The following is a 25,622-nucleotide window of genomic DNA, read 5'->3' on the forward strand; positions in this document are numbered from 1 at the left end:
CTAGTCAGCCATCTTTCTGATGTCAGTCCTTAAAATAACTTTTAGAAAACCAGATACTTCATGTTCTCACTTATAAGTGGGAGCTAAATGATGAGAACACATGGACATACAAAGGGGAACACACACGTGGGTCTTTCAGAGAGTGGAGGGTGGGAGAAGGGAGAGGATAAGGAAAAACAACAAATGGGTACTAGGCTTAATACCTGGGTGATAAAATAATCTGTACAACAGACCCCCATGACACAAGTTTACCTATGTAACAAACCTGCACATGTACCCCTGAACTTAAAAGTTGAAAAAAGTTTTTAAGACAATTGACATTGTGAAAGAAAAAAAGAAAAAAAAAACCCATAAGTTTTATGTGTACTGGGAAACCAAAATATTTATGTGACTTACATTATTGCGATATTCCTGTTCCTGCAGTGGTCTGTAACCAAACCTGCAATAACTGCGAAATATGCCTGTATCGAGTTTAGTGGTATTAATCTTAAGCACTTCCAAAGTGTTGTGCAGCCATCACCATCATCAATTTCCATAACTCTTTTCATCTTGTAAAACTCAATCACTGTACCCATTGAACAGTGACTCCCCATTTTCTACTCCCCTTAGCCTGTAGGGGAGTAGAAAACAGAACCACCATTCTGTTTTCTGTGTCTATGATTTTGACCTCTCTAGGTGCCTGACATAAGTGGAATCATACAGTATTTTGTTCTTTTGTTACTAGGTTATTTCATACAGCATAATGTCCTCAAGATTCATCCATGTTGTAGCATGTGTCAGAATTTCCTTCCTCACATTTTGCTTATGCATTCATCTGCTAATGGAACTTGGTTTGCTTCCATGTCTTAGCTATTATGAATGATGCTGCAATAGACATGGGTGTACAGATATGTCTTCAAGACCCTGCTTTCAATCGGGTATATATCCGGAATTAAAATGGTAAATTTTATCTTATAAAAAACTTTTTTTAAAACACATAATCAAGGTGAAGTGAATAAAACCTTTGTTTTGATATGGAAAATCATTTTATCTTAAGGCAATGAGACAGATTTTTTTGAAATGAATGACTAATACCATTACCACTCTCTCATATCCTTACCTTAGCAATCTCGCCTAGGCTTCCAGTCTGTCAAATAATACACATAGAGAACCAAAAGTAGGAAGAAAGGAGAGAGAGATAGGATGCTTACCTGACAGTTCTCTCTCCCTCACCCAACTCTTTTGGTTTTTGAAGTTTAAGAATTCCAGACTCTGGTTTGCCACATAAAGTAGACAAGCAAAGTTAGGTTTACCTCATGTTTCCAAGGACTAAAACTAAGTCTTAGCATGCATTCTTTTGATCAAAATGACCTTACAGCTCATCTCAAGTAACAGTGTTACTTAGTTGTCATAGTAGTAACTATAGTTTTAAACTGCAACCTCCATTTATTACAAATATAATCTAGATTGGCTAGATGACTGTTGTGAATATTATATCTCTTTTTAGAGGAAAAGTGAAACTAGAATGTCTCCATGGGAAAGTAAACAAGTTGGTGATGAGTCTGAAACATATATCCTATGAAAGGAACTGGGGACATTTCATATTAAAAACAGCCAAGACAGGAGCCATTATCTCTGTCTTCAGATATTTGAGGGACAATTATATGAAAGAGGAATTTATTTAGAACATGAATATACAATTACAGAAGGAAAGATTTCAATTTCACATTTAAAAAATACTTTTCGTAACTTACAGTTGTCCAGCAGGCTCCTTTGTGAGGAGGTATACACCCCCAAAAAATTTTTTTAAGAAAGTAGCTTACTAACTGACTAACAAAGAGAAACCCTTTCTCTACTAAAAATACAAACTTAGCCAGGCGTGGTGGTGCATGCCTGTAATCCAAGCTACTTGGGAGGCTGAGGCAGGAGAATTGCTTGAACCCGGAAGGTGGAGGTTGCAGTGAGCCAAGATCGTGCCATTGCACTGCAACCTGAGCAACCAAGAGCGAAACTCCATCTCAAAAGAAAGAAAAAAAAGTAGCTTACTTTCTGTCTGGAGAATTATATGGGAAATGCCTTCTTGGTGGTCTCTGGGACATTTATTTGGAGCTCTAGGGCTTTAAGGAATCTATTTGAAAACCACTGATCAAAACCATAACAGCCAGATTAAAAATGTAGTTATTCCAAATATTTATTCCCTACCTTAGTCATTCAGTATAAAAAATGAGGAGCCATTGAAAGATTCTGAGCAGAATGACATGTTTTGGTTTGTATTTAGAAAGGTCACTATGTTGACAATATGGAAATTAAAACCAAAACCGTGATAGTAAAAGCAAGGAGATTAGTTTGGAGGCTGATACAATGGCCTAAGCAAGAAATGATTTAGAAGCTAAACTAAGACAGTTGCAATGATAAACAGAGAAAAGGGGTTATAGTTAAACAACTGTATTGAGAAGTGAATTAAAAAGAACTAATAATCAGTTTGCCGTGGTGGGAAGGGAGGAATCCGAGTTAATTCTTAACTTTATTACTTTGGGGATTGAGTAAATAAGGTTGTTAGTGGAGATAAAATATGTCAGGGGAGCTATAGGTTTGAAGAGAAAGATCTTGAATTTAGTTTTACAGCTGGTAAATTAATTAGCAACTCACCTCAGATTAAGCTGTGTAATAGCAGCAAAGTTAGATATGGAAGTTAGGAGCAAGGCCTGGCTGGAGAAGTAGCGCTGGGAGACATGGATGTAAGTGTGGCAGGCGAAGCCGAGGAAGTCTAGGGGCAGAGGGAATCAGAAGGACTATAAGGAAGCAGTCAGATAGATGTAAGAGGAAACTAGGTGAGTCCTTATCATTTATTTTTTAATCTTTAAAAATTTTATGTAGTTCATATATACGTATATATATATATGATATATATTTCATATATATATTAAAAATTTATATATATAGTTTAAATTTGGACAGGGTCTTGCTCTGTTGCTCAGGCTGGAGTTCAGTGGCACAATCATGGTTCACTGCAGCCTTGACCTCCTGGACTCAAGTGATCCTCCCACCTCAGCCTCTGAAGTAGCTGGGAGTACAGATAATGTGCCACCACACCTGGCTAATTTTTTGTATTCTTATATAGAGAGTCTCACTGTGTTGCTCAGGCTGGTCTTGAACTCTTGGGCTCAAGCACCCCTTCCACTTTAGCCTCCTAAAGTTCTGAGGTTACAGGCTCTGAGCCACCACGCCTAGCCAAGTCCTCATAATTTCTTACAGCTGAAAATGTACAACAACAATAACAACGCAGGCTTAAACGTAAAGAAAAAAACCCACCAAAAACACTTGGGTTTTTTAAATTAACTTTGAGAAATTTGAAATACAGCTGAAATGATTTTTAATAAAATTATGATAATGATTCTACCAGTATTCTGAAATGTTTCTACAGTCTGAACATTCCAGAGCTTTGCCTAATCATCTGCTTAATTTTTATTTGGTCTGGATATTTTTTAATTCTTATTTTATTTTACTTTGTTCTTTATGAAATTAATTATGTTGGCCTTTCTTATATGGCTTTGTAAAAAAAATCATACTTCAGTGAAAATAATTCCTTAAATGTAAGAACTTATACCTTCCTATGTTCTTTGTTTACCTAAGGAAATGCAACCTCACCACAGGTACAAAGACCATCTTTCATGGACTACTTTGATAAGCAAGACTTCAAGAATAAGAGTCACGAAAACTGTAATCAGAACATGCATGAACCCTTCCCGATGGCCAAAAATGTTTTTCCTGATAACTGGAAAGTTCCTCAAGATGGAGACTTTGACTTTGTAAGTACATTTTAATTCTTCCATTTATGTTTTCTCCTTCTGTATTTTATCATCAAATTGAGAAGCATAGTTCATATGTGTATGAACCATGTATATGTGTATACAATTATAGCCCATATATTAATATTCATTATACAGCCATATATGTGGATAGAGGAATTGTGAAATTGTAGCTTGCTTATAGAAATGTACTTGCAAAGAAACAGTTTTTTATAGTTAAATAAATCATAGCTCAAATTTCAACAAATATTCAGGACTCTTTAAAACTAAAATGACAACTTTTCAAAAGATGATTTCATTAATGCGAGTATGAGATACTTCTGGCAGTCAGTAAACCAAAATTACCAAAATTAATGATGCTAAGGTATTTATGACATACAGTTTGAGAATTTGCTTCAATTTTGAAAGTACATGAGTTAGTTTCTATTTGAGTAATTGTTAATTCCACTTGGTTTGTCAGAAATAATAGTCCTATTCTATACCTAGGTAGCATATAAACTCAGCATAAAACTGCCTTATCACTTATTTTGTTACATTTTCTCTTTATTTCTTCTACCCTGGTTCTTCTTACTTGTTTTAAAGAATGCGTAAAATACGGATAAACTATTTTAAAGTAGCTATTTCCAGAACTTGAGGGAGTAAATTCTCAAAATGAGTTATTTAATGGAGTGAAAATTTTATGGAGTTATTTTTTACTTTAGCACGTTTTAAATAATAATGTTACTTTTGCATATTTTTCTGGAAGATTTTTTTTCCTCAAACAAAATAACTTCATAATCTTTATAGTTTTATTTATTGATAAATATATGTATAAGTAAAGATAATTTTAGATATATATAAATATATACTTTTTAAATTTAGGAATTTTTAAGTAATATTAAGTCATTTTGCCTGGACAACATGACTCTAAATGCTTTGAGATGATAAATATTTAAAGTACTTTTTTCCTTAGTATTATGGTTGAGTTTTTAAATAATCAGATTATTATCTATCCGCAATAAATTTAGTACTAATTGCCAGCAAATATTAGCAGCGTAATTCACAGATTAGCCTGCAAACATCATTGTAATGTCTACTTAATACTTTTTCAATATCGTAGTAACCAATTAGAAAAATAAAATCAATTTCTCTTTAGTTCTAATAAGATTTCATTTTAAGCTATCTACTTTTTAAAAAATTATAAATTATTTAGAATGCTGACATTTAAGCTTAAATTATTCATGAATGTAATGAATAATGTAGAGTATAGCCTCAAAGAGTTCTGTCTTGTCAGTTGGAATAAATCTTTTTTTTTGGCATAAATTTAAGGATACAAATGCAATATAATTTTAAGGGTACAAGTGCGGTTTTAAAATTTACATGGGTATATTGCATCATGGTGAAGTCTGGGCTTTTAGTGTAACCATTACCCAAATAATGTGCATTGTAACCATTAGGTAATTTCTCATCCCTGACTCCCTTCTTCCCTTCTCACTCTTCCAAGTTTCTATTGTCTATTATTCCACACTCTGCATTCATGTGTACACATTATTTAGCTCTACTTATAAATGAGAACATTCAGTGTTTGACTTTGCTGTTTCTGAGTTGTTTCACTTAAGATAATGGCCTCCAGTTCCATCCATGTTGTTAATGGCTGAATAGTATGGAATACATCTTAGTGAGCTCTGAGAAGCTGTTTGAAATGAACTACAAAGTAATGAATAAATTATCATGTTTATGAAATGGCAAAGAAAATGATTTAATTTTACTTCAGTTAATCTTTCTACACCCCAAAACTTAATTAAAATAAAAACAATTTTGTGGGTTGATAGTTTGTCTAGGACATCTAAGCAGTTCTTCTGCTAGGCTCACCTGGGGATTCTTAAGTGACTGCAGTCATCTGCTAGCTTGACTGGGGCTGAACAGTTTCTCTAAAATTACAACAAATGTGTTGGCAATTGTGCTGACTATTGGCTAGGTCATATGATCTCATCAGGCAAGCCTGGGGTTTTTATATGACAGTAGTAGCCTTTTAAGAGGAAGAGAACAAGGTTGTAGGGCCTCTTGATGTCACCTTAGAATCTGCAGTGTCCATTGACAATAGCATCAAAAAGAATGATATACTTAGGAATACTCAGGATACTTTACCTACTTTTAACCAAGTAGGTAAAAGACTTCTACACTGAAAACTGCAAAAATGTGGGTGTAAGAAATTAGACATCAATACATGAAAAGACATTTCATATTCATAGATTATAAGTTTTTTTATTGTACGTTAGGTTCTGGGGTACATGTGCCGATCATGCAGGATTGTTGCATAGGTACATAGATGGCAAGGTGGTTTGCTGCCTTCATCCCCCCATAACCTACATCTGGTATTTCTCCCCATGTTATCCCTCCCCACCTCGCCCTGAACTGACCACAGTGTGTGATGCTCCCCACCTTGTGTCCACGTGTTCTAATTGTTCAACACTTGCCTGTGAGTGAGAACATGCAGTGTTTAGTTTTCTGTTCTTGTGTCAGTTTGCTGAGAATGATGGTTTCCAGATTCATCCATATCCCTACGAAGGACATGAACTCATCGTTTTTTATGGCTGCATAGTTTTCCATGCTGTATATGTGCCACATTTTCTTTATCCAGTCTATCGATGATGGACATTTGGGTCGGTTTCAAGTCTTTGCTATTGTAAACAGTGCTGCAGTGAAGACACGTGTACGTGTGTCTTTATAATAGGACAATTTTTAATTTTGGGGGTTTATACCGAGTAATGGGATTGCTGTGTCAAACGGTATGTCTGTTTCTAGGTCCTTGAGGAATTGCCACACTGTCTTCCACAACGGTTGAACTAATTTACACTCCCACCAACAGTGTAAAAGCTTTCCTATTTCTCCACATCCTCTCCAGCATCTGTTGTCTCCAGATTTTTTAATGATCACCATTCTAACTGGCGTGAAATGGTATCTCAATGTGGTTTTGATTTGCAAGCAATTTTTTCATATGTTTGTTGGTCTCATAGATATCTTCTTTTGTAAAGTGTCTGTTCATATCCTTTGCCCGTTTCTGAATGGGTTTTTTTTTTTTTTCTTGTAAATCTGTTTTAGTTATTTGTAGATTCTGGATATCAGCCCTTTGTCAGATGGGTAGATTGCAAAAATTTTTTCCCATTCTGTTGGTTGCCAGTTTGCTCTAATATTGTTTCTTTTGCTGTACAGAAGCTCTGGAGTTTAATTACATCCCATTGGTCTATTTTGGCTTTTGTTGTCATTGCTTTTGGTTTTCTAGCTATGAAGGCTTTGCCTATGCCTATGTCCTGAATGGTTTTGCCTAGGTTTTCTTCTAGGGTTTTTATGGTGTTAAGCCTTATGTTTAGATCTTTAATCCATCTGGAGTTAATTTTAGTGTAAGGTGTCAGGAAGGAGTCCAGTTTCTGCTTTCTGCACATGGCTAGCCAGTTTTTCCAACACCATTTATTAAACAGGAAATCCTTTCTCCGTTGCTTGTTTTTCTCAGTTTTATGGTGTTGCTTCTGAGGCCACTGTTCTGTTTCATTGGTCTATGTCTCTGTTTTGGTACTAGTACCATGCTGTTTTGATTACTATGGCCTTGTAGTAGTTTGAAGTCAGGCAGCATGATGCCTCCAGCTTTTTTTTTTTTTTGCTTAGGATTGTTTTGGCTATGCAGGCTTTCTTTTGGTTCTATATGAAGTTTGAAGTGTTTTTTTCCAGTTCTTTGAAGAAGGTCGTTGTTAGCTTGTTGAGGATAGCATTGAATCTATAAATTACTTTGGGCAGTATGGCCATTTTCACAATGTTGATTCTTCCCAACCATGAGCATGGAATATTTTTCCATCTGTTTGTGTCCTCTCTTATTTCATGGAGCAGTGGTTTGTAGTTCTCCTTGAAGAGGTCCTTTACATCCTTTGTTAGTTGTATTCCTAGGTATTTTGTTCTCTTTGTCGTAATTGTGAATGGCAGTTCATTCTTGATTTGGCTGTCTTTAAGTCTGTTATTGGTGTATAGAAATGTTTACGATTTCTGCACATCGATTTTGTATCCTGAGACTTTGCTGAAGTTGCTTATCAGTTTCAGGAGATTTTGGGCTAACACAATAGGGTCTTCTAGATATACAATCTTGTCATCTGCAAATAGAGACAATTCGACTTCCTCTTTTCCTAATTGAATACCCTTCATTTCTTTTTCTTGCCTGATGCTCTGGCTAGAACTTTCAATGCTAGTTTGATTAGGAGTGGTGAGAGAGGGCCTTGTCTAGTGCCAGATTTTAAAGGGAATGCTTCCAGTTTTTGCCCAGACAATGTGATAGTGACTGAGGTTTTGTCGTAAATAGCTTTTATTATTTTGTGATACATTCCATCGATACCTAGTTTATTGAGGGTTTTTAGCATAAAGGGCTGTTGAATTTTGTCGAAGGCCTTTTCTGCATCTATTGAGATAATCGTGGTTTTTGTCTTTGGTTCTGTTTATGTGATGGATTACATTTATAGACTTGCTTATGTTGAACCAGCCTTGCATCCCTGAGATGAAGCCTACTTGATCGTGATGAATAAGCTTTTTACTTTGCTGTTGTGTTTGGTTTGCCGTATTTTATTGATTTTTGCATCTATGTTCATCATGGATATTGGCTTGAAGTTTTCTTTTTTATTAACATCTCTGCCCAGTTTTGGTATTGGGATGATGTTGGTCTCATAAAATAAGTTGGAGAGGATTCCCTTTTTTTTTCTTGTTTGGAATAGTTTCAGAAGGAAACACCAGCTCCTCTTTGTACATCTGGTAGAATTTGACTGTAAACCCTTCTGGACCTGGGTTTTTTTTAGTTGGTAGGCTATTAATTGCTACCTCAACTTCAGCCCTTGTTATTAGTCTATTCAGGGTTTCAACTTCTTCCTGGTATAGTCTTGGGAGAGTGCAAGTGTCCAGGAATTTATCCATTTCTTCCAGATTTACTGGTTTGTATAGATAGAGTTGTTTGTAGTAATCTCTCATGGTAGTTTTTATTTCTCTGGAATCGGTGATGATATCCCCTTTATCATTTTTATTGCATCTATTTGCTTCCTCTCTCTTTTCTATTAGTCTGGCTAGTGGTCTATCTATTTTGTTGATCTTTTCAAAAAACCAGCTCCTGGATTTGTTGATTTTTTTTGAAGGGTTTTTTGAGTCTCTGTCTCTTTCAGTTCTGCTCTGATCTTAATTTCTTGTCTTCTGCTAGCTTTTGAGGTTTTTGATATTGCTCTTCTAACTCTTTGAATTTTGATGATAGGGTGTCGATTTTAGACCTTTCCTTGCTCCTCATGTGGGCATTTATTGCTATGAATTTCCCTCTAGACACTGCTTTAAATGTGTACCAGAGATTCCAGTATGTTGTGTCTTTGTTCTTGTTGGTTTCAAAGAACAGCTTTATTTCTGCCTTCATTTCATTGTTTTTCCACTCGACATTCAGGAGCCAGTTGTTCATTGTCCCTGAAGTTGTGTGGTTTTGAGTTAGTTTCTTAGTCCTGAGTTCTTATTTGATTATACTGTGGTCTGAGAGACTGTTTGTTATGATTTCCGTTTTTTTGCATTTGCTGAGGAGTGATTTACTTCCAATTATGTGGTCAGTTTTAGAGTAGGTGTGATGTGGTGCTGAGAAGAATGTATATTCTATGGATTTGGGGTTGAGAGTTCTGTAAATGTCTGTTAAGTTCGCTTGGTCTAGATCTGCTTTCAAGTCCTGGATTTCCTTGTTGATTTTCTGTCTCGTTGATCTGTCTAATATTGACAGTGGAGTGTTAAAGTCTCCCACTATTATTGTGTGGGAATCTAAGTCTCTTTGTAGGTCATTAAGTACTTGCTTTATATATCTGGGTGCTCCTGTATTGGGTGCATATATATTAAGAATAGTTAGCTCTTCTTGTTGTATTGATCCTTTTACCGTTATGTTATGCACCTCTTTGTCTCTTTTGATTTTTGTTGATTTAAAGTCTGTTTTATCAGAGACTAGGATTGCCACCCTGCTTTTTTTTTTTTTTTTTTTTTTTTGCTCTCCATTTGCTTGGTAAATCTTCCATCCCTTTATTTTTGTCTGTGTGTGTCTCTGCACGTGAGATGGGTCTCCTGAATACAGCACACCAATGGTTCTTGGCTTTTTATCCAATTTGCCAGTCTGTGTCTTTTGATTGGGACATTTAGTCCATTTACACTTAATGTTAATATTGTTATGTGTGAATTTGATCCTGCCATTTTGTTACTGGTTGGTTGTTTTGCCCTTTGGTTGGCGAAATTTCTTCATTGAGTCATTGGTCTTTAGCATTTGGTTATTTTCTGCAGTGGCTGGTACTGGTTTTTCCTTTGTGTTTAGTCCTTCCTTCAGGAGCTCTTATAGGGCAGGTCTGGTAGTGATGAAATCTCTCAGCAATTGCTTGTACATAAAGGATTTTATTTCTCCATCATTTATGAAGCTTAGTTTGGCTGGTTATGAAATTCTGGGTTAAAAGTTCTTTTCTTTAAGGATGTTGAATATTGGCCCCCACTCTCTTCTGGCTTGTAGGGTTTCTGCTGAGAGATCCACTGTGATTGTGATCAGCTTCCCATTGTGGGTGTCCCAACCTTTCTCTCTAGCTGCCCTTCGCATTTTTTCCTTCATTTCAACCCTGGTGAATCTGATGATTATGTGCCTTGGGGTTGCTCTTCTAGAGGAGTGTTGTTGTGGTGTTCTCTGTATTTCCTGTGTTTGAACATTGGCCTTCCTTGCTAGGTTGGGGAAGTTCTCCTGGACAGTGTCCTGAAGGGTATTTTCTAGCCTGGATTCATTCTCCCTGTCATATTCTGGTACACTGATCAAATGTGGATTAGGTCTTTTCACATAATCCCATATTTCTTGAAGGCTTTGTTGATTTCACTCTTTGTTCTCTTTTCTTGCCCTCTCATTTTAATTCATTGAGTCTTAAATCCTTTCTTCTGCTTGATCTGTTCAGCTATTGAAACTTGTGTATGCTTCACAAAGTTCTTATGCTGTGTTTTTCAGCTCCATCAAGTCATTTGTGTTCTTCTCTAAGCTGGTTATTCTAGTTAGCATTTTGTCTAACCTATTTTCAAGGTTTTTCGTTTCTTTGCAAAGATATTCCTTTAACACAGAGAAGTTTGTTATTACCCACCTTCTGAAGCCTGCTTCTGTCAATTTGTCAAACTCATTCTCTGTCCAGCTTTGTTACCTTGCTGGTGAGGAGTTGTGATCTCATAGTAGAGGAGAAGCGTTCTGGTTTTTGATAGATTCATTCTTCTTGCGCTGGTTTCTTCCCATCTTATTGGATTTATATAGCTTTGATCTCAGGTAGCTGCTTGGGGAGGCGGCTATTCATTTGTCTGCCTGCAGAGGCGCTGCTGGGCTGCCATGGATTCAGTAGCACTGTTGCGTCTTTTATTTACTCAGGAAAGTTAGGCCAGCTTCTGTAATGGCGACTGCCCTTCAACCCCACTGAGCTCAATTGTTCCTGGTCGCTCTCTAACTGACGTTATGGGTGCGAAAGTCTGGAGTGAGAGTGTTTTAGACTGCTGGGCTTTGTGTGGGGTGGGGCAGGGGGACACATCCTGCTGTATTGCCTGTTTCTCTACTTTTGGTTCCCCTTCTTTCTGGGGGTTGGGTAGCTCCATCCTGTCGGCTTTCTGGCTTTTGAGTCAGCCAGTGATTCTGCCTAGATCTATGCTAACAGCCCCTGAGCTGGCTGAAGTTGCTGTTCTGCCCTCTTCAGGCAGTTCGCTGAGGCTTTTCAGCCCAGTGAAGATCTCCTGTTCTGTGGCTTGAAGAGGGCTTGGGTGGAGGGCTGTATCTGAACCAAAGTCTCAGGGGGGAGATCCCCTGGTCCTCTGGTCAGTTGCCAGCAGTTCCTGGGTAGGGTAGTATCCCACCTTGCCTCAACTTGCCTTATTTGGTTTATACCCACTGTCCAGCCAGACCCACAAAATGAACCTGGTACCTCGTTTGGAATTGTGGAGACCACTCGGCTTCTGCATCTCTCTCGCTGGGAGCTGCCTTCTGGAGCTGCCTCTTATTCGGCCATCTTGGGATCCCCCCAGATTAGAAGATTTAATTGTTAGGATGTTAATATTGCCTGAAGCAATCTACAGATTCATCGTTATGTCTGTCAAAACTTCAATGATATTTTTCTGCAAAAGTAGAAAAAAACTCATCCTAAAATTCATATGGATTCTCAAGGGACTCTAATTAGTCAAAACAATCTTGAAAAAGGAAAACAAAATTGAAGATCTCATGTTTCCTGCTTTCAAAACTTACTACCAAGCTACTGTAATATAAACAGTGTGGTACTGTCCGATGGACAGACATGTAGAGCGATGGAATAGAGAGCTCAGGAGTAAACTTTATATATCTATGGTCAAATGATTTTCAACAGTGGTGCCAAGACAATTCAGTGGAAGTAAAGAACAGACATTTCAACAAATCATGCTGGGAAAATGAGATATCCACATGCAAAAGAATGAAGTTGGACTCTTCTCTTACACCATATACAAAAATTAACTCAAAGTGAGCCAAAGATCTTACAGTAAGAACTTAAACTAAAAAATTGTTAGGAAATAAGTATGAGAAAAACTTTGTGACATTGGATTTAGCAGTGAGTTCTAGGTTGTGACACTAAAAACAAGTAACAAAAAAATAGATAAGTTGGACTCCATCAAAATTGAAAACTTGTATACATCACAAGACACTATCAGTGGAATAGAGGGCAACCAATGGAATGACAGAAAACATTTGTAAATCATACATCTGATAAAACATTAATATTCAGAATGTATAATGAACTTCTACAACTCAACAGCAACAAAAAACCCCAAACAGTCCATTTCAGAAATAGGCAAAGGGGCTGGGTACGGTGGCTCACGCCTGTAATCCCAGCACTTTGGGAGGCCAAGGCAGGTGGATTACCTGAGGTCAGGAGTTCAAGACCAGCCTGACCAACATGGTAAAACCCTGTCTCTACTAAAAAGACAAAATTAGCTGGGGCGTGGTGGTGCATGCCTGTAATCCCAGCTACTTGGGAGGCTGAGGCAGGAGAATCACTTGAACCCGGGAGAGAGAGGTTGTTGTGAGCCAAGATTGCACCATTGCACTCCAGCCTGGGTGAGAGAGTGAGACTCTGTGAAAGAAAGAAAGAAGGAAAGAGGGAGGGAGGGAGGAAGGAAGGAAGGAGAGAAGGAAGGAAGGAAGGAGAGAAGGAGAAAGAAAATGAAAGAAAGAAAGAGGGAAAGAAAGAAGAAAGCAGCAAAGGACTTAAATAGACATTCCTCCAAAGAAGATAAACATGGCTAATAAGCACATGAAAAGATTCAATACTTATCACTAATCATTAGAGAAATACATATGAAAATCATAAGATACTACACACATTCAAATGACTATTGTCAAAAAGCAAACACAGAAAATGACAAGTGTTGCTGAATATGTAGAGAAATTGGAAACTTTCCTTGTATACCTGCTGGTGAGAGTATGATACAGTCACTATGGAAAGCAGTATGGCGGTTCCTCAAAAAAATTAACATAGGATTATCATCTAATCCAGCAATTCTGCCTCTGGGTATATACCAAAGAAGTGAAAGCAGGGCCTCAAAGAGATAATAGTACATCCATGTTCATGGCACCATTATTCACAATGACAAAAAGATAGAAGCAGCCCAAGTGTCCGCTGATGGATTAATGGATAAACAAAGTAATGTAATAAGTAAAATGGAATATTATTCAGCCTTAGGAAAGAAATTGTGCAATATGCTACAACACGGATGAGCATCGAAGACATTATACTAAGTAAAATAAGCCAGGTCACAAAAGGACAAATGCTATATGATTCTACTTATATGAGTTACCCGTAATAGTCAAATTCATGGAGGTGGAAAGTAAAATGCTGGTTCTCACGGGTGGAAAATTGTCAGTTACTGTTTGATGGGTACAGAGTTTTCCACTTTGCAAGGTGAAAAATGTTCCAGAAATGGATGGTAGTGATGCTTGTGTGAGAGTGTGAATGTACATAATGCCACTTAACTAAACACTTGAAAATGGTTAATTTTGTGTTAAGCATTTTTTTTTCATAAAAACATAAATGCATAAGAGAAAACAGGAAAGAATTTGCACAGTGTCACTATTGCCATAGTCTGTTGTCAAAATATGTCAGAAGTCTAGTCCTAATTCAAGGGGTATGGAAACAAATGTCACCTAATGATGGAAGGAGCAGTGAAGTCACATGGCAAAGGGTGCTATCAGATGGAAGGAATTATTACAATCCACTTTACAAATAATCTAGTAGAAAGGATGGTAATTAAAATTCAACAGAAATTAGAATATTGAGTTTAGGAAATTAGAGTTCATTAATGATTTTGATAATGACCATTGCAATACTCTACTTTTAAATTTTTCACACACGCAATTTTTGACATGTAGCCTTCTATTCTTTGTCTTAGACTCATTCTAGTTTTATGAATCTATTTTTCCAGTGGCTAACTCCTGAAAGTAAACTTTTGGAAACATTTTTAGCCCCTCATACATTTTGTAGTCATTTCATATGGAAATTCCAAAATTTGTTAGAACACATTAAGAGCTAATTTAACAAATATTCTACTTTCTGCTTTGGATTGTGCTAGGCACTTTGGGTAAAAATAAATTATACTGGTTTATTAAGAAGACAAGGTATGAATTAATGAAATGGTAAGTTGTAATCCAGAACAATACTTCAGACATTGACTTGTAATTTTGAATAAGAGGGAGATTTGGTGAAGGCTGGAGTTGTATATGAAATTATAATGCGGAAGAGGACTTTGTCTAAGCATTGATAGATGGATAGCAGAAAGAGAGAAGGCAGGCACTGCAAGGACTGATGTGTGATCAAAAGCTTAGAGGTAGGAAAGCATAATATATATTGAGTGGCAATGAGGTAGAGACCTTCAAGTCTTTGGTAGTTCATTTGGAAAAATATGGGAGATAAAATGGAAAAGTAGATCCAGGTCAGAGGGTGGAAGCTGTGTAAGGTTACAGAGTCTGAATGTTTATTTAATAGACAGTGGAAAGACACTGAAGGTTTTAAGTTGGTGAATGACATGATGAAAAGTGTTTTAAGAATATTAATATTGAAGATAGCTTCTAGGATTGATAGGAAAAGACTCAGGGTAGGGGAAATCGGTTATGTGGCACAGGCCACATAATACAGAAATACAGAAATAAAATAATACAGAAATAAAATTGAAAAGAAACAAAAATAAGAATGAGGAGGAAAGATTAGTTAACAGAAATAGCTGACATACTAGATTGAATAGTACTATTTCGATTAAAGTGAGAAACGAAATGATAAATGGTGATAGTAACAAAAAAATAGAGAGAAATGTTCTCACAGGAGTAAAGAGACATCAAGAGATTGTATGACTGGATCCGATTTTTGCAGAGTTACTTATTTTTTTACTTATATAGGGCAGATAGCCTTAAGAATGGAATTGTGGGAAAGATGGAGTGATTAGAACAGTTCTTCCTTTTCCAACATTTATTACACCTGTCAACTGGAACTGTTAAACCCTCTCATCACTTTGAGGAAAGTGGGAAATGTAATTGTCACTGAGGGGAATGGAAATGCAAATAAATAAGAGATGAATAAAGGAAACATTGCCAAGAGATGAATAAAGAATTGCCAAGAGTGGTAGTGAGTGTGGCAAAAAAAAAAAAAAAAAAAAGAAAGAAAAGTGTGTAAGAAGGGCAAAAAGAGAATAGTTAAAAGAGGAAGCAGAGGTGGAGCACAGCAGTAATGATTTGGTGGACTGCTTTGCTCACAAAATGGGGAAATGGACTAAAAGCAAAGTACCAGCTATTAATGAGGGAAATCTAGTCTTACTCATTTTCCCACCTATTAGATACAGAACGTTAAAAAATGTGACTCATTAAAATGTAAAGTGTACTAAGGTTTATGTGTTTATCTTCGCTTTTCATGATGCATCTCGAGGCCACCTTCTAGAAGAGAACTATATTTTGTGTAATTTCTAAGCCTATTTTATAGAGGTTGCTTAAAATAAGCCAAAGTTGTTTTGACCATATTTTCAGGACAGAGAAGGCTTCATCCTTCTGCCTTGAGGAAAATGGATTTCAAGAAAAAAAAAAAAAAAAAATGAAAGAGAACACTTTATTGTCTTTTGAGGTACTCAGAGCAGATTCCTAAAGGACAAAACTTAGAAAGGCACCTGCTAGACAGATGTGCAGGGTAGGAAGCATTTCTTACCTTAAAAGCTGTATGCAATAGAATTTGTGTACTTTCTTTTAAATCATTAGCATTTGTCTTTTGGGTTTTCTCTGGATTGTTCAGTGTTGTGTTCCTGAATGTAAGGAGATGGTAAAAGAATTTATGTTGTCACCAAATTGGGGATTATTGTAGAAAGATAGGAGATAAAATATATTTGGACTAATTGAACCAATTATTTTTAACCCTACCAGTAAAAAAGTTCTGTTTAGGATGTGCCTATGAAGATTTCGAAAACAAATGTAAAAGGCAAATCTGTTTATTATATCACTAGTCTAATGTTTCAGTTTTTGTTAAAATTATTTCCAAACAGCCTTAGCATCCAGATTGTTTAGTGTTAAATAGAGAGCATGTAGATAATGTTTTGCAGAAATTACAGTATCATATTTAAATAGATATATTTTGAGTAACGTAAAGATTTTGGAGTAAGAACAAAAACTTTAAAAGCCATCTGTTAACCCACTACATTGGTTCCAAATTTAAAAAAAGAAAAATTGAATTGACGATAATTACTAGCATAAAAGAAATTAGGTAAATCAACCATTTTTGGTTGTGACTCATACTGAATTGTAAGTTAACATTTCTTAATTACTCTGATTCTTAAATATTTATTCAATTGGTGGTGTTCTTTTGAGCAAAGTGACACAAGAATCCTCCAGGGTCACACTGAAGAAAAAGTCTCAAAAATTGTGGCAGAGAAGGGAAGAAAACTAACCTTGTTCTCCAAGTATAAACTTGCCTGGGGCTTTCCTAGTTTTTCCACAGTGCTACCTTTGATGCCTGCCTTAGCAAGTGAGTATGGTTACAGGGAAACAAAACAAAAGTCACTGTTGCAAAATGCAGAAAACAGGAAAGGGTTGGCAGAGAAAGTACCAACCTTGCTGCTAGAGCTGCCCACGGACATTTTAGGACTCTTCACTTGTTCTGGAGAAATGTCTCTTTCTCAGGGTCTTTTCACCCTTCTCTATAGCCAGCAGTGGTGAAGGAGTAATAAAGAAACTGGAGTAGCCTACGAAAGCTACCAGCATCTACCGGTTTTTTGTTTGTTTGTTTGTTTTACCAGTATAACAGTATGTTATCATCTGCTTTGTCTGTTTAAATGCAGGTAATGTTTCTGCTTTTAAAAGAGATACTGGCTGTAGTTTTATTTGTAGTGTACTCCTTAGTCAAAGAACTGCTTGTTCTCTTCAGTCCTTAGTTCTGTGGACTGAGGAAACCACTTCAGCTGAGTGAAATATTTAAGCATATTGTCATCGATTAGCTTTGCATTAATTAAATGATTATTGTCAAGTATTTCCAGATGTTTGCAAGAGTATTAACAACATGAAAAGATAACTATAGATATTTCAGATTTATTTCTTCTAGGGTAAAGAAGAAATAAACACACAAAATTCCAAATGTTCCAGTGGATAGCTTTGGATAAGAGTTTATGATTACAGGTGTACATGTGGCATGAACTCAAGTGTATGTGGCACATTGTGCTTTCACTACTCAGTCATTCCTTGTAGAGCCAACAGGAAATTAAAATTAATGAGAAGCCTGCACTTTGAAATACTTGCAGAATTCTTGACTATTTCAGTCCTTTGCCAGCTCACGAAATCTGTGCTGGCAGTCATATCCAACAGATGGTGTGGTGTGTGCACAGTTGTGTCATGTGATTGTCTAGGTCCATGTAGAATTTTTATGAGGTTTTGACCATCAGTCTACTGAGGTATTTAAGATAGTCATAACCTTTGTTTTGAAAGGAAAGTGACCTGTTTCAAAGCTAAGTGTTTATGTACAAGTAGAAAATAGTTGATGTAATCACTGGGCAACTAAACTAGGTTTAATTGATTTTGTGGTAAAGGCCACAAAGATTTTAGTGTCTGAACTGCTTGCACTGGTTTCTTTAAACTTCTCTGTAGTAGAATTTAATCCGCTTGGCTACCTGAGGTAGAATGAGTGTTTTACTTTGTTATTCCTAAATGTGCTGTTTAAGGCTTCCATAATTTCTGAAATTTTTATTTGGTGGCTGTATCTAGGCAAAGTCTATTGAAACATTAAGCTAATTCTGCTTATTTAGTTAATTAATACCTTACGTTAAAACTCATATCATTTCCTTTACAAATTAAAGTGAGCAGGCCTGTACTTATTGGATTAATTAAGATAGAAAGCACAGGTGCAGTGTGTGGTTTCTTGTCAACATGTTATAATTTATTAAGATGTTTAAAGCACATGGCCAAAGAAAAATGGCTTACAAAAAGAGTTCCAAGAAGCACACGCTCTCCTCATAGCAGTTTGCTCTTTTTAAGATGTCATTTATTTAGAAGTTTATGTTGAAAAATTGACTACTCTACATTTTAAAACAAGATATTGTACTCCAAGCACATGTTATGGCTAATGTTGATGTCTAAGGAAGTTATTTTGACTGTGCGGGCTTTCTATTCATAACCTAATTTTGGATGTTTAGTCAGTAAGCACTGGGGACTGTTCGGGTGATTATATCAAAAGAGATGTTAATCAATAGTGGAATTTAGGATCAAAGAGTGGACAATGCAATTTATGATCTTTCGTTTACGACTGATACCCCAACAGTGTTTACCTCTTGAAATAAATAAAGGGTTAGATTTCAAATAAGGTGTTAAAATTGATTAAGGTAACTAGTAATACATATATTGGGTTGTCTTTTGATGATGTAATAGTTGTTTTGCACTTGAACTGTCATGAAATTTCTTTAAATCGAAAATCATTTTTGTAATTTTATACTTAATTCAGGTTTTCTGAGTATGCATAGTAGTTCACTATCAGAAATCTTTCCGTAACTGACTTCCATCATACTTCTCATATATATCTTTCACAGTTAGAAGTATGTGCGTCATTGTTTTGAGGCCTATTATATTTGTTGGCCTGCTTGAATTAATGTTGACACCTTTTCCTTCTTCCTGCCATTAGGTTGGCAGCCTTTTCCATCTTAGCTTTCATTCATAAAAATAGAAAGCCTTCGTTAGGTTGGATTCTTCATGTTGGAAGACTTTTCAGTAAATAATAGCCTTTTTAAAAAAATCTAGAATCTAGTTGTCTTGATTCAAAATCAAAGTAGTCTTGTTTCGTAATTTTGTTCATCAGTTGAAACACATTCCCAGAATTATAGACAGATCTTAAGGAGAGAAAGGAGTGGAAGGGGCATTTAAACTAATGTTAATTATCATAGCAGATAAAAGTATTTTGGAAAAAAAGATAATTTACTGATTTCTTTTGAAGGCACATTTTCATGGTTCTTAACAAACCTTTCTTCTTCCTGAATTAAGCAATGGTGCATGTTGAAATTTGCTATGCAGTATACTATTATTAATATTAAGGCATTTTATAAAAGGCTCAGTAACCTGGGTTAGAGCATCAAGTGTAAGTCCTACAGACCTTCAGCTTAGTTTTTAACTCTCTTAGTGTGAGAATGCAAATGAAACTACCTAATAGCCCAGGCTACAAATATATAAATATATAAAAAGCTAATTATCAGCCATGTTCTTGTACTGACTAGTCCAGTGGAATGAGTAGTGAGTTCTGGGTTATCTTTGCTAATGAAAGATCTAAGAGGCATTTTAATGCTTATACTCTTTGATGAAAAGAAATATGCTGTCTAATTCATTAGACCTTCAGTGATTGTGCAGAATTCCTGAAATTGCCTTACTTTTGGTTTTGACTGTTTAATCTTTTTTGTTTTGAATGGATATTAAAAGACTTTCCCCTTAGCATATCTATATAAGGCACAATGGAAATAAAGTGCAGCTAATTCCCCCTTGCATTGCAGAAGTCAGTAAATTACAGCTCATGTCTGCAAATAAATTCTATTTTCCATCTTTTTAAATAAAATTATAGGTATATTCTTCTAGAAAAAAATATTATTTAAATAACTGAGTGAAGAAAGTTATTAAGTTATATATAACCAACCCTTGGCTGTCCAGTAGTCAGCATTTAGTAGCAGCTCTTTCGATATGCAGGAAATTCACCTTTTTTTGTTGTCATTTTTTTAAAGAATTTTCCAGCACTTAGTCAACCTGTGAGTGTCTTTCTATGTTTTATATCAGTTACTCTTCACCTATAAGAATTTCCCCTTTGTCTATAGTCATTTATACTTTTTTTTCCACTTCACTCCATGTTTAAACTATTAGGCTTCTATTAATTTGGGCAGCTATACCACATTTTGCTCTGACTCATAATAGGAAGCTGTTTTAAGTTGGAAACTTCAGCATCTGAAATTGTTTTCTTAAGTAGCCAGTCTTTATATTGAAAATGGTGTGTGATGTTTTATCTACATGTATAATTGTATGGCTCAGAGGGTGTCCTATCCTTTTGCTTTGGCTAATAAGCTAATAAGTATTGGTAAAAACAACAACTAATAATAAGGAGATCTTACTATGTGGTGAGTACTTGTTAAAGCACTTTCCTGACAGTGTAGGAGATCCTTTACTGAAGGTACTATTATCTCTCTTCTTCTTCTTCTTCTTCTTCTTTTAACAACTGAAGAAACTAAGGCACAGAGAGATTAAATTCAGTGGTCAAAATCTCATAGTTTGTAGGTGGTAGAGCGAAAGTTTGAACCCAGAAAATCTGACTTTAGAGTACTATTTAACAGTGATACTATTACTAAGGCTTTAGTGAAGAGGATACCCTGAGCCAGAAGTAAAGCCATCAGTCAAGTAGAAGAGGAGCATAAATCGTAGCACTGAATCCGAACTCTGGGTAGGAGCAAAACTGAAGATCAGTCGACTAGAGTAGGAGTAGAGACATGGGGCAGGCAAAGGTGCAGGGTGCAGGTTGAGTTGGCTTAGCTAGCAACACAGAATGCTTTTCTGTACATTTTAGCAGCAGTGTCTGCTGAACAGACTATATTGGTCGTGATGCAGTAGTGACCTAGGTGGTAAAGGCTTTAACGGTCAAGCAGAGGCTTCTAGGTTTAGCCGTAATCCTAGGAGTAATGCATAGCTAATAAGCAATTTTTATGAGGGGAAAACTCTTATCAATTTGTTTTTCAGTGTCAAAGTGAAGCATAAAGAGGAACTGGAGACCTAGGGTAACTGGATTAAAGACTGTTGAAATTGTTAAAGTGGATTAAGGCAAAGATAGTGGAATTAGAGAATAGAGGCTACATTCAAGAAATCATTTAGATTAGATCATTTAGAATCATCTGGATCTGATCATCAGTTTTATATCGAGGATTAGGGTGAAGAAGAAGGATTCTGGTATAGATAATTAGATTGATGGTGTTGCTATTGTTTGAGATAAAGAATAGAAAAATAAAGAACAGATTTTAGAGAATGGGTGTGGTGTGAAGGATAAACTATGTTGTGGATGTATTAAGTTTTCAGTGTCTGGAGGACATATAAATCTATTAGATAGTTGAAACTACAGAATGGAACCATGAATTTGGGAATATTTGGCATGGAAAGAGTACATGAGATCAACCAGAGAGACCCTTGAAGAGAGATGATTGCCAAAAATGGATTTCTAGAGTATCCCAAATGTCAGGTGAGTGGGGCAGGAACAGAGAGCAGAGGCTGGCTTTATCTACCCATGGACATATTGAACCAAGCTTAAATGCAGGCAGATTACAACTGTCACCTGAGAATTTACCATGAGTCGGGTTTTACTGGTTTTCTGGGGAGTATAGGGGTAGTGTGGGATGGGTATCAGCCTATGCTTGAACTTAAAGAATAGTTTGAGCTCTCACGTTTTTTGTTAGCGGTTTTTTGAGGATTCATCCTACCATGGGGTAGATAGTTACAACTCATTGGGGATCTATCTGAAATGAAATGGCTTTTTTTTTTTTTTTTTTTAAACTTGGTTTGAAGCATGCTCTTTCTAATCTCCCTATTCTGTCTCTTAGCTATGCCTTTGGATAAATGCTACAACTCTTTGGTCACTTTCAGTTAGTAAAAGTCTGGCTAGTTTAAAATTTTAATCTCAAATTTGATTTAAGTCTCACTTGTTCCTTCCCCATCCTGCATCAGAGTAGGCCACCTAAGGTGGCCTAAGACAGTTTACATGCTTTCTCCCCTCCTAGGTCTCGTTCTTGGAGAGAGAGGGGAGGGAGGCAGCATGGAGGAAGGACAAGAGAGGCAGAGGTCATCATCTGAAGGAACCTGGTTATCTGAGGATAGTGGGTCTCACCCCCACATAATCTGGTTCTAACTGCTGCAGAATGTCTCTGACAATGTCATTTTCATGTGGATGGAATATGAGGTTTTCTTGGGATGATAGCTTTATCTTGGCTCCCTTTATCAGTGAGCGCTTCCTCAGAAATGGGTAGCTATATCTCCTTTCTGTTCCGTAAGTTCAAACTTCTCCCCTTCTCTAGGTGGGGCATTAATGTGTTTGACCAGCAGCCCTTGCTCTCTTCCCCAGTCTCTGGCTGTCTCACATGAGCCATGAGAGTCAGTGATGTTCTTTTTCTAGAGAGTCTCAGGGGATTCGTGGGAAGATAGGGGAAATATGAGAGGTACTCCCCGCTTCTCCCCTTCCCAGCTATACTATTTCTGTGGCCCTATTAGGTCTGCTGCTGCAGGCTGCACTACCAAGCCTCCCATCTTCAGAAATCTCTAGATAAGAAGTAGACAATTTCTAGGCCAATATATTTTCCCCTACGTCTAAGGACATATGTCAGGTCATCCAACACTTCACCAGGCTAAATTCTCCTCCAGTGGCAGCACGAGGGCAAGGTTGCAAGTTCTCTATTCAGTCTTCAGTCAAGCTAGAAAGTGAGCTGCCAGTCTCCTCTCCTTGCAGGAAACCACAGTGTGTCTGTGATGGAATATCTCGGTGCTGTGCAACTTTGCTTGAGTGAGGAAGCGCTTGTGACAAAAACTGCGCCCCAGTGCTTCTGATGTACCCTTGCCCTCTTACGTAGGTGGGGTGATGATTTAGGAGTGGTGGGGCTCATTCAACCTCTGAGTAAACTCAAGGTCAGCGGTTTGGCCCCATTTGGTTGGTGGCTGTCTTCAAGATAGATGCTGCTTGTACATTATTTTTGTCTTTGTTGTGAGCCTTAGTCTCACAATTCAGGGGGGCAGTTAAAAACTTCACTCAGCATTCTTTTGTAAAAATAAACATTACTGACATGACTGTTTTTTAGAGCATTTCATGCTTCTTTCTCTACAGAAATACTTTAGCTTATTTGTTTCTTCATTTATCCAGTAAACATTTTTTTTTTTGTGACAGCCTTGCTGCATGCCAAGCACTAGGCACTGCTAACTTAAGCAAATTGCTGCTCTAAAGGAGCATTTGGATGTAGATATATGAATACTTAATTATTTTACACATAGATAAACTGGCCAGACACCACTAATCCGGAAGATCAGGTTGTGGTGAAAATAACCAGGCTTAGAAATAAAACAATGAAAGTGAAAATATGAAATTTTAATAGAAGTTATTTTTCATTGAACAGCAATGTCTAGCTAACATTCAGATTTCATGCTATCTAAGATTATAAAATTTCTGGTGGCCCTGGGTACATAGGACCATGTAATCACATAGAACAGTCTTCGAATTCTTACAGATCATTTACTTAAAGATTTAGTTTTAAGTTTCTTCAAGGAAGAAATTTAAGACAATAATGCCTATTTTTACCAACTTTTTAGTAAGAAATGTTTAGTTTCATACTGATATTTTATTAAATGTGTACTGCTCACATGTGGCACATATTATTTACATACTTAGTACTTGTTTCTGTCATCTAAAATTCTAAACTGAGACTTCTTCAAAAATTATCTTGTATCTCCAAAGTAGTGTTTTATGCTTTGTCTATTTACCTTATTAAAGTTGAGTTTAAGGCTTAACTATGAAACAGAATTCATGCTAAGGAACTTAGAAAAATTCAGACTAATCAAATACTGTGATCTCTATTGATTTTTCTGAAAGTTAAAAACAAATTACGTCTAGATTAAAGCTAAAGATTATTTTAAAACCATGCAAGTGGGATTTTTTTTCACTTCAGTTTCTATTTCGTAACTAAAACATTGAAACAGTATCTTTGGCAACAATATAATGCATAAATTCTAACTTAAATGAATATTTCTTTAAGTTACCTTTATTTTGTAATTTAGGGAAAACCTGTTTTATATTAGCATTTAAAACAAGTGTTGAAAATAAAACCAGCTTCTGAGGATGGGGGAACTATTTTAAAAATACTTAAGCTTCTCTCTTCAGGTTCTGTGTCCTGTGTTCAGATTGATAATATATTTCCAGGGGAAAGTGGATGGTATTTATACACCCATATATTTCCATGAGTCATTTTTAGGAAACTATTGTTTTAATTCATAATAAGTCATAAAATGAATTGGTAACAATATAAGAGAAGGCATTCAGGAAACATACCAGTTTGTACTTAATTTCATATTGATGTTCTTAATATATTTAGCTTCTTATATTTAGGGTAGCGTCAGTTAGCTCTTCTTTAAGTGAAAATATTCTAAAATACCTAAGTATGACTATGTATTTAAAACATAGTCTTTTTTTGACTTTTAGAGTAAAAAGAAATTTCATTTACTATTTTTACATCCTTAATAAATACAAGTTATAGGTGTACAAAATATGTAGCAGCTATTCCTGTGTTTAAGATTCAGTACCTTACATTGTTATATTTTAAAAGTTATGGGATATGTAAATACTGAATTATTAGCTATTCCATTTGAAGTGATTCAAATTCAAAAAATATTAATAAGCATTTGTCTCCATAGATTTTACTCATTTATTTAATAGGAACCACTTTTGTTTTAATTGATTTTCTAGAACATGAGAAAATATTAGTAAGATGTACACATTGAGGTTAGAATATGTTATTCATATTTTTTGAGACTGATTTAGGATGACTTGGTTTAAGTATAAATTAATATTTAGTGTTCTAATTGTATATTTTTTTCTAGAGTAATACGCTAACAAAACTCCTTTTTAGTTTTTAACGTTTCATTTATTCAACAAAAGTATTTTAAGTGCCCTCTATATGCCTTTCCCCTCCTATTAGAAAGTAACGCAGTGAAGGGAGCCACTTGCAAAGTATCCTGTATTACCAATTGCTTCACCCACCTTATTCAAAGGGCATCCTGTTTTACCTATTTTGTGTTGCGGTTAGGCTTTAAGATCTAACATAATCAAGCTGGTTTTGCCATCCACTCATATCAGATGCTTGCAAAATTGAAGCAAACAGCATTTTTCCCACTCCCAGCTGCTAGCTACTTTATTAAACTTAAAAAATATTTATTTGTGAGAGAAATTTTAAAATTGATGTATTTACCTTCAGTCTGACATTTTCTTGATTTTTCAAATGAGAATTCTAGCTGTAAAGAAAACTGGATTTAAATATTTTATATAAATTATTAATAGTGCAAAAGGATACTAGTTCATAATATCATTGAGAGCAGCTGTGAATAAATCATAATCAGGATTTATTTACAGTTAAAAAAAAAACCCCTCTGATGTTACAGGGGCTGAAAATGAATGCAAATCTTCGAGTGAGAGTAGGGAGCAGGGGGCTGTTTGGCCTGGTAAAAAATTTTTAACTATTTGCAAAACTGATTAAGAAATTGGAAGGAGAAAAAGAACTCATATAACT

At 36.0% G+C, this 25,622-nt stretch overlaps 1 protein-coding gene across 2 annotated transcripts in view; it reads left to right on the forward strand.

Moving 5' to 3' along the window:
• The window catches only part of STK3 (serine/threonine kinase 3), a 352,673-nt gene that overhangs the window by 271,506 nt on the left and 55,545 nt on the right, over window positions 1-25,622 (forward strand). For both annotated transcript variants that reach the window (XM_039464621.2, XM_074386819.1), the window contains one exon: window positions 3,613-3,788. In XM_039464621.2, the coding sequence (XP_039320555.1) occupies window positions 3,613-3,788 (176 nt within the window). The remainder of the gene's footprint in view (window positions 1-3,612; window positions 3,789-25,622) is intronic.

Source organism: Saimiri boliviensis, chromosome 15, assembly GCF_048565385.1.
Source record: "Saimiri boliviensis isolate mSaiBol1 chromosome 15, mSaiBol1.pri, whole genome shotgun sequence".
Lineage (NCBI taxonomy): Eukaryota > Metazoa > Chordata > Mammalia > Primates > Cebidae > Saimiri > Saimiri boliviensis.